This window comes from Portunus trituberculatus, chromosome 50 (genome assembly GCF_017591435.1).
Source record: "Portunus trituberculatus isolate SZX2019 chromosome 50, ASM1759143v1, whole genome shotgun sequence".
Lineage (NCBI taxonomy): Eukaryota > Metazoa > Arthropoda > Malacostraca > Decapoda > Portunidae > Portunus > Portunus trituberculatus.
The window spans coordinates 4,038,409-4,048,910 of NC_059304.1; the positions used below are offsets into that span (position 1 = coordinate 4,038,409).

Sequence of the window (10,502 nt, forward strand, 5' to 3'; positions counted from 1 at the left end):
GAGAGAGAGAGAGAGAGAGAGAGAAAATTAGATAAGAGAGAAAAAAATGGAGAAAAGAGAGAGAGAATTAGAGAAAAGACAGAAAGAAAGAGAAAAAAAAAACAATAGGGAGAGAAAGAAGCACACGCGCAAAACTCATAAAAATTGATTAAGCACCCAAAGTTTTGATCCCTAACTCTCTTCATAACCTTGACCCTAACCTAACGTCATTCTTCCCAACCCCCTTAACCCCAAAAACCTCAAACCTTCCCCTTACCAAACCCTAACCATTAAAACCTCCCCTCCCACATTCCTACACTCCGAACCCCTTCAGGAAGCAGCAACAACGTAGTGCAGGAGCTGAATTCTGGGAACCGCGGGGGTGTGCAGCTAGTGACGGACAGACGGGCGGGCACCAGCTGGCTCTTGGTGACTCAGGCGACGTGGAGGGACGCTGGGAACTACACGTGTGCGCCGGACCACGCCACTCCAGCCTCCGTGGTGGTGCATGTGTTAGACGGTACGTGTTGTGGTGGTGGTGGTGGTGGTGGTTCTGATGTGTTTTTTTTTTGGAGGGGTGTTTAAGATTATATATATGTGTGTGTGTGTGTGTGTGTGTGTGTGTGTGTGTGTGTGTGTGTGTGTGTGTAAGGCTCACTTTACTGATATCAAACGAAAGAAAGGAAGGCGGGAGAGGAACGCGCACACACACACACACACACACACACACACACACACACACACACACACACACGCAATAACAAACCCAATTCACAATCTGCTGTAAGTGCCGTCTGCGCCTCCACCAGGAAAAGGTCTTATTCCTTTTATCCTCAACCTTTCTGTGCCTCCACTCCTTCACCCTTCCCTTCTTCTGCTCTTCTCACTTCTCTCACACTCTCTCCTAACTCCGCCTTCCTATCCATGCCTTATTCCAAGTTTCTCTTTTCCTCCTTCCTCCTATACCTTCCTTCGCATCACTCTCAAAGAATTCTAAGACACTCTTGGCCATAGTAACGTTTTCTTTCCCTCTTTCCCTTCCTTCCTTCCTTTTTTCCCTTTTCATTACTTTTCTTTTACTCCTTTCTTCTTCTTCCATTCTTCGCATCGTCTTATTTCTGTATCTTTTTTACCTTCGATTTTGTTTTATTCTTTTTATTTCCTTATACTTAACTTAATAACTCTCTCCCATATTCTTTCTTTTCCTCTTTTTTTCTCCCCCAACACGTTATCCTATCGAACCCTTGTCATCCAACCGAATCTCAATCTAAGGTACCATATAGCCCGTGTAGTGAGTATATGATCAGTCATCCAATCAGCTTACCCAAACCCTCAATCACAGGCATTATCGTCCCAGTTCCTTTCCTGCCCTCTAGTAGCGACTTCAATTACTACTGGCACACATCTTTCGTTTTACTCATCTTATAGTCAACCGTAGAACTTCAACACTGAGATCAACACGTTAGAAGAAGCAAGCAAGTGTCTGTCCCTTTTGTAGCAGACCTAAAAGCCCTAAACGCGATTCCTTCTACAGCAAACAGCGAGGCTTCGTGACTGAACCTAAAAGAAAAGTTAATTAAAGAATGTCAGAGGAAGCTTGCGTCTGTCCCCTCGCGGCGACTCGTAACACTATACACCATTTGCCCATTAGACTGAGGATATCAAGGGTCAGAAAGCGTTAGATAATGATAGAGAAACCATGCACACGTGTCCATCCCCCTATCCACACGCGCCGCCTCACTCCGCTTCTCCGTCGCCTCGAAGCACACACGAGCAACTTTCAAGGACGAGAAAGTTGACGTCAAGTGCAAATACCCGTGCAGTTGAGGTGAGGCCGGTGAGACGATGCTGCTTTCAGAAAACTCACCAGAGTGGACATCCGCGGCAAGACTCGGAAATGTGAGGGAACCAGGATGAGGGGAGAGTGAGGGGAAAGTGAGGGGAAGTGAGAGACGGGACGTAGGATGTCGAGTAAGAGGGTGAAGGCAAAGTGAATGGAAAGTGAGGGGAAATATAAAATGACGGGAAGTGAGGGAGAAAGGGAGAAGGAAGAAGGAATGGTAAGCAAGCAAGGAGTGTAAGAAAAGTAAAGGCAGGAAGGTAAAGGAAGAGAAAACCGAGAAAGCAGAGAAGGAAGGGAGGAAATGGTAGGATGAGTGAAGGCAAGGTGGCGGTGGACAAATACGAGAAAAAGTGAGGGAAAGCAAGGCAAGTGAGACAGATTGGGAGAGTGAAGAAAAAGTGAGAGGAAGGATGTGTGAGAGGGAATGACTACTGAATATGAGGGAGAGAGGATGTGAAGGAAGGTGAGAAAGATGAGAGAGTGAGGGAGAAATGACGAATTAAGTATAGCTAAGAAGTTAATGAGAGAGAGAGAGAGAGAGACAGAGAGAGAGAGAGAGAGAGAGAGAGAGAGAGAGAGAGAGAGAGAGAGAGAGAGAGAGAGAGAGAGAGAGAGAGAGAGAGAGAGAGAGAGAGAGAGAGAGAGAGAGAGAGAGAGAGAGAGAGAGAGAGAGAGAGAGAGAGAGTATGAATAATAAGAATAAGTGGAATATATAGAATTGAGAAACTAATAAGTAAAGACAAGGTGACAGCAAACGAATAAAGTGAGAATAGAAGTGAGAAATTAAGGGAGATGAGATGAGACGAGGGAAAGGAAGAAGGAGGCTAGAGTAGAGGAGCACACCATTCCTCAACATTAGTTCTCATCACCTGCCATCGTCCCTCACCGTCTCTTCGTCCCGAGCGGCGACTGTCGAATAAAGACGAGGTTTGCTCATGACACATCAATCTCCATTCCTCAACATGTCTCAATGTCCCCCGCGGCTTCACCGGCAAATAGGGGCAGGAGCGCTATTCGGCCCGCTCCAGGCGAATCACGGGACAGATGGCGGGGGTGCTACTTGGCTCGGTCCAAAATATACCTTTAGAATACTCACAGGGTAAGACGCGCAGAAAATCAGGAGATAGACAACATAAAAATACACCTTGACAGAGTATAGGAAATGAGGAAGGGACAGATAGATAGAACAGTATTCGACTGGAACCAAAATATATCTTAACAATACACATGAGAAATCAAGCGACAGAAGCAGACGCGGTAGCCGGCTCATATCAAAACATACAGAACAGAACATGCAGGAAATGAGAAAACATCGAGAAGAAGCAGTATTCGTCTCGGGCCAAAATAAATCTTAACAACATTCGAGTCAACACACGAGATAGATCAGATGACAGATGCAGACGCGGCATCCGGCTCAGATCAAAATACAGCCTTAACAATACACACAACACAATCAGCCTATATTGAAAACTAGCTGAACATACTCAAAATAGGAGGGAAAAAATGCGCCTCGAGATACAATACACAGAATAGAAGTGGTCAAATCCACATTAAACCTCATTTCAGAGAATATAACAAACAAACCAACAAAAAAAAAAAAAAAAATGTATGCGAGACCACTATTTTTTTTTTTTTTAATAATTGCACGGGACCCAAAAGAATGAAATTAAATGGTAGTCTTTCTTTTCATAGAGGCGTAAATGTTAATGTGAAAGGTCAAGTTTTCCCCCCCCAGCAGCAGGTTGGGCGCGCTGAGTGATTACTGATGGCACACTGACACATTTTTGTTAAACCGTCGAGAAAAACGTGATGGCGGGTCGTGGAGGAGCAGCGGAGCGTAAAGGAGCGTGTCTCGTCTCGTCCTGGACTGGGAGCCTCACATTCCCTTGAAGCTGCTCCAAGTTGAAGATAATAAAACCCAGCCTCTCCTCACGCCACTCACTCACGCCGGATCCCAGCTGACGTCGCGCGTTCCCGGCCAACGATCTCTCCTACAAGTATCCAAAACTTGTCCTACACGGGGAGGCGGCTCGGCGTGATCCGCGGTCATTACGCGCCTGATCCCTGCCGCCGAGGGTTTGGGGTTTGCTGCAGAAATCCACATTCGTATCCACAAGTAAAAAAATCGAGAAAAAAGTCACCGTGTAAAATCCGGCGGGAGAAAAAAAGGTCTGTTGAAGTTTTCTCCATGAATTCTTTGAAACGTAGCGATGGTCGGTAGAAGTTTGTGGAAACGGCACAGTTTTTCACTACGCTGTGCCTGTGTGGCTGGCTGGTGGGAATGCCGCCGCTCGGATGGCGTGCCCGTGCTGCTGCCGCCATTCCTTGGTCACACAACTTGCCGCTCCAAAAGTTGCCTCATTCATGCCTCATAAAGAGCACATTAAAAATTGTTTCTGCCAGATCAACACTGTTAACGTCCCCCACTTCCTTGCTTCCCTGATAAAAGTGACTCAGCGGCCTGCCCGCCACCACGGCACGGGACGGGCAGCCTGCCAGCACTGACGCGGTGACGAAGCTGATGGGATGCGCCGCAGTGAAAATGAGACGACGAGAGAGAGAGAGAGAGAGAGAGAGAGAGAGAGAGAGAGAGAGAGAGAGAGAGAGAGAGAGAGAGAGAGAGAGAGAGAATCAGCGAGGTGTGATGTGATAAAGCCGTGCTGCATCCTGACTCTGTCATACGTGCTGAATCACCGCACGCCGTGACCCGAGGTGAGGCAGGCAAACAGGCAGCTGGAGCAGGGAGGCCAGTCATTGTAGAGAGGCAGCGACACTCACTACACGCCCCATGCACAGCGTTACCTAGTGGGGCGAGGCGGGCTACTCAAAGATGAGAGAGAGAGAGAGAGAGAGAGAGAGAGAGAGAGAGAGAGAGAGAGAGAGAGAGAGAGAGAGAGAGAGAGAGAGAGAGAGAGAGAGAGAGAGAGAGAGAGAGAGAGAGAGAGAGAGAGAGAGAGAGAGAGAGAGAGAGAGAGAGAGAGAGAATTCTGAGGATACAAAAGCCCCAGGAAACCAGAGAACTGAAATGTGGTGTTATATATTTTGCTTTCAAATCACCTTTTGTGTGTGTGTGTGTGTGTGTGTGTGTGTGTGTGTGTGTGTGTGTGTGTGTGTGTGTGTGTGTGTGTGTGTGTGTGTGTGTGTGTGTGTGTGTGTGTGAACGAATGCAATATATACATCAACACATTTTAACCTTCACCACCCCAGTAGGAGAATAACCCGCCTAATCTCTCATCTAATCCTCCCGTAATCCTTGGTTGCAGAGGAGTCCCCGGCAGCCATGCAACCACACCTTCAGGCTGGCAGCTCCCCTTCCCCTTCCCCATCATCCACCTCGTCGTCCTCGTCCTCCGCGCCCTCATCAGTTCAAGTCCTCACCCTCGGCCTGGCGTGCTTATTAAGACTTTACCTGGCCTCCATACAGACCCGGGGCAGGTGTGAGGCAGCGGGTTTGTCTCCAAATACAGGAGCTGTGGTTATTTGAGACTTGGCTTAACGCAGATGGGGGTATTGTCGCATTGATTGTGTGAGTTTTACCTTTCCTATGTGGCCAGTGGTGCTAGTGGTGGGGATAGCGACGTTAGTGGTGTTTCTGGTGTTGGAAATGGTGGTGGTGGTGATTATACTGGTGTGGAAAAGGTATGATGTTGTTCTTAATACAGTGACTAGTGGTGTTTCAAGGATGGTGATGTACGGGTTGTGATGGTTATATAGTGTTTGTGGTGTTGATTGATGGTGGTGGGAATGATGGCACGGTGTATTTGTAGTTTATGTTAATGGTGATGATGGTTGTGATGATGATGATGATGATGATGATGATGATGATGATGATGATGATGATGATGATGATGATGGTGGTGGTGACACGGGTGAGAATTACAAGGACAACGACAACGAACAGCTTAAGGAATCGAGCTAATAATAATGATGGAAATGATAAGATGAGAATTGTGAGAAAAAGAACAGTGGTAAAGACAATGATGATAATGATGATGATGATTATTATGATGATGATGATGAAGATGAAAGGAAACTTTGAAAAGACATTACACAAACACGGAATAAAAGAATGGAAAATAAGAAAGAAAAAGAGAAATAGAAGAGAAAGAAAACAAAAACAGTAAAACAAAGATACTATATTATGCAAATGAATACGAATGAACGAAACAAATGAAAAGACAACGTACGAAATCAAGTGACGTTCATAATTAACTCCTGCTGTGATTATTTTCGTATCTATTTCGTATTTTTTTTTGTTACTGTTTTTTTTTCTTCTTTTAACCTGTTTTCATTCTCACCTACGTACTGATTACCATTCCTCCAAGCGGCAGGTGCAAGCAGTGTCCGCCGCGTGTCCGAACTGGTGCTAAAAACAAAAAAAAACTTACTGGTTCAAAACACTGTGAACAAAACGTGACTGTAAACTGAACGTAACCAAATCAGGAATCTTTTTTTCCGGAGAGAGAGAGAAAAAGAGGAAAAAAAAAAAAGAGAAGTGAACGAAAGTAAAAATACCAATGCAGTTTTACGCAACGTCCGAAACACTGTGTTCTATTGATAATGACAATGGTGATAATGATAGTAATAATAATAATAATAATAATAATAATAATAATAATAATAATAATAATAATAATAATACAACCTCGTGAATCATATGACAAGTGAAACTCATATATAAGAAAGAAAGGAAAAGAATACCGAGAGAAAATGGTTTTAGTTATTATTTTCACTCATATTATTCCCTGTGAGAGGAAAGAGAAAAATAATCATAAAAGCTATAATAGTCATATCCAATCTCTCTCTATGGCATCCACGCGTCCATTACGGGAAAGAGGAAACAAAGGAGAAAAGGAAATAAACATGTACAGAGTGATACAGAGGGAGACCAAGAGTGAGAGAAACAGAACATACAAAAAAATATATATATCTGAGTTTGATCAAATTATTCTTTTTCTTTAATGTTTCATGTATGTAATTCTCAAATGATAACGCTCTTGATTTCTTTCTTTTTCTTTCCTCTGTCTTTCTGTCTGTTACCTTCTTTCTCTCTCTCTCTCTCTCTCTCTCTCTCTCTCTCTCTCTCTCTCTCTCTCTCTCTGCTTCCTCTCCTTCATATTCCTGTAATGCTTCCTAATTGCGTTAACATGCAAGGAAAACAACATTGCTAATTACTGCCAATATTCCACCTCACATGTTTATTATTATTATTATTATTATTATTATTATTATTATTATTATTATTATTATTATTATTATTATTATTACTATTATTATTATCATCATTACTATTATTACAATGAATATTAATGTTACTATCATTATTACTGATGCAACTCTTTGTTCTTTCCCTTCTCATTTTTTTTCCTGTCTGTCTCTTTATCCTTCCTTCTTTCCTTCCTTTCCCACCTTTGTTCATACAGATTCCCTCTCTCTTTGTACACGAGGAATCCAACAGCAACTACTACTAATGCTAATGCTACATATATGTGTCACTTTCTACGCCACTGTGTTTCCTTATCCTTGCAAGCGCGGAGTCTTTTCTTTACAATTCAAGCAACGTGCAGTGATATTACTCAGCAGTTGGATTTAAGAACGATCATCATTTTTAACTCCAAGATTATTCACAGCGAAAACACGAAAAGGTCCAACTTATCTAAACTTATGTTAGCATTATAACTTTTTTTTCTTATTTCTATTGTTGGTTTATTAATTTTCTTCCTGTACAGCTCTGAGAAACAACAAAAGATAATATAACTTATTTTAACTTAACCTACCAATAACATTACCTTGTCAAACTCTATCTTACTAAGTCTAACACAACTCAACCATCCCAATCCTAACCCGAGCTAACAATTCTTGCCTAAAAATAACCTAACTAAGATCCACCTAACCTTACCCAGCTTTACTGACTTACCTTAACCTCCCTCAATATGACTTGAGAATAAAAAAAAAAAACAATAACAATTAATAAATATACGAGTAGCTTGTTCCTACACCATCCGCAGCAAGAACAGCAGAGTCTCACCACTACATAACCACCACCACTACCACCACCAACAACAACAACAAAAGCAACAAAAACAACAGCATCCAGACAGCCAGACAGCAATCAGACGGCCAGCCAGACTAAAAAAGAGGAGAGGTAAGTGAGGAGAAATTAAGGATAAACACAGGTAGGTGAGATAGGGAATAGTGGATAATAATGAGTGGAAGATAAGATACACGTGATAAGGCGGAGAAATGGAGGAAGGGCTGCGTGTTTGGGAGATAGTTATGCAAGGAGGCGGGAAAGGTGAGGCGTGATTAGGGCAGGTGAGAAGTGTGTGAGGAAGGAGGTTAAATAGCGCCTGTCTTGCTTAACTGTGAGAGTAATAACAATATAGGTTGTCTGGAGGGGAAGATAAGGAAAGGAGTGAAGAAGGAAGAAAGACAGGAAGGAAAAGAAAGAAAGAAAAGAAAGAAAGAAAAAATAAAGAAACAAAGAAACAAACAAAAAATAAACAAACAAAAGAAAGAAAGAAAGAAAGAACGAAAAGAAGAAAGGAAGGAGGGAAGGAAGGAAGGAAGGAGGAAAGGAAGGAAGGCAGGGAAGCAAACAGGCAGACAGACAGACAGATAGAGACAGGCGAGCACACACACACACACACACACACACACACACACACACACACACACACACACACACACACACACACACACACACACACACACACAGAGGAAATAACGAACAAAAATATGTACTCTCACAAAAGCTTCCATAAAAAAAAAGAGAAAATTCGCGTTCAAATATTTGGTCGGACTCAGCGTTGGAAAAAAAAAAGGAAGAGGAACATAATAATCAAACAATTACACCAAAAAAACAAATAAACAACAAAACAACATGGTACCTGCGAGCTAATCACGGCGGGATTGCTACACTGCTCTCTCTCTCTCTTTTTTTACTGTTTTTTTTTAGGTGGTGGTGGTGGTGGTGGTAGTGGTGGTGGTGGTGGTGGTAGTGGTGGTGGTGGTGGTGGTTGTAGTGGTGGAGGCGGCGTACCTGCATAATTAAGTTACCTAACAGCCTAACCAGCCACTACTACATTTCAAAACCCGCCAATAATACATGCATACATACATACGTACATACATACACACATATTAATGCACAGAGCGAATTCAAATATATATGAATAAAATTGGCTTGATTCTGTGCTGTGTGTGTGTGTGTGTGTGTGTGTGTGTGTGTGTGTGTGTGTGTGTGTGTGTGTGTGTGTGCTTCTGACAGGTTACACATTGGCCAGTATCATCCCTGAGGCTTCCCATCCCTCTTTTCTTCCTTCTTTTTTTTCTTTTCTTCCTTCCCTCTTTTCGTCCTTCATTCATTCATTCAACAATTTCTTTCTCCATTCCTTCCTTCTTTTCGCCTCTCTTTCATTTTTGCTTTTCTTCATATTTTGTTTTGTTTTTTTCATTCCTCCTTCATTCATTTTTCACCTTCTTTATAAAACACTTGCTTTCTTCTTTCCTTTCCTTCCTTTTTTTCATCAGATCCTTATTTCATTTCTACTTTCAGTTTCGCAATCATCCTCATTTATCTTCCTGTCATTTCTTACTTTCTTCTAAATTTCCTCTTTCCTCTCTTTCTTTCCATTCACCTTTTTCTCCATTTCCTTTTTTTTTTTTTTGGTTTCCTCCTTCGCTTTCCTTCCCTTTCCGTAGTCTTCCGTTCTTTCCTTCTCCCCTTTCCTCCTGATTCATTCACACACAATCTTTCCTTCCTTCCTCCTTTATCTTCCTCTTTCTCCTTTTCCTCTGATCCACTAGTTTATTTTTCCCTTGGCTCTCTCTCTCTCTCTCTCTCTCTCTCTCTCTCTCTCTCTCTCTCTCTCTCTCTCTCTCTCTCTCTCTCTCTCTCTCTCTCTCTCTCCTTCCTTGTCTTTCTCTTCTCTTGCTATTTCTTTCCATCCTCCGTATAACTCTTTCTTCCCTTTACATATAAATTCCCCTTCACTTCTGTCTGTCTGTTTGTCTGTCTGTTTCTCTTAGTTTACTCACTCAACAATAAACGCACCCCACATCCACACCTACACACACTCACACTTCTACTCTTCTATCCACCTCTGGTTCCTTCTACTCTTCCTCATCCCGTTCCCTCTCACTCCACTTCCCTCCTCACGACTCCTTCCTTCACTTCTTCATCCTTTGCCTCCCTTTTCCTCATTCCATTCATCACTGTCTTTCCTAACCTATTCCTTTCCTCACTTACTCACATATTCCTTCCTTCCCCTCTTCTCCTCCATCTCCTTCCCTCTCCTCTTCCTCCTCCTCTTTCTTCTCTCACTGTCCCCTTTCTCTCCTCCCTAGTTCCTTTCTCAACACACTCGACAAATTCACAGTGACAGGCAGATGAGAGAGCCAAGACAGAGCTATAGACTTAAGAGGATAAAAACTACAGCATTTATAAAAGCTAGTACATCAAAAGCTCTTTATAATCTGAGCCTGCCATCCTCCACGACGTACTGTACTGCCGAGGGTATTAATGCTACACTGATTACTCGTATATAAAAAGTAAAGGAGGATGACTAGGAGGAGGAGGAGGAGCAGGAAGATTTTAATGTTATATACGGTTTGCTGAATCAGAAAGAGGAGTGTAGGAATATATTTTTCTTCTCTTTTTTTTTTTTTTTGTGTGTGT

The 10,502-nt window shown here is 42.7% G+C and overlaps 1 protein-coding gene across 3 annotated transcripts in view; it reads left to right on the forward strand.

The window, feature by feature from the left end:
• LOC123499993 (contactin-5-like) overlaps positions 1-7,108 on the forward strand; it is a 73,757-nt gene extending 66,649 nt beyond the window's left edge. For all 3 annotated transcript variants that reach the window (XM_045248556.1, XM_045248558.1, XM_045248557.1), the window contains 2 exons: positions 314-499; positions 5,086-7,108. In XM_045248556.1, the coding sequence (XP_045104491.1) occupies positions 314-499; positions 5,086-5,306 (407 nt within the window). In that variant the 3' untranslated portion in view covers positions 5,307-7,108. The remainder of the gene's footprint in view (positions 1-313; positions 500-5,085) is intronic.
• Positions 7,109-10,502: the final 3,394 nt, after the last annotated feature.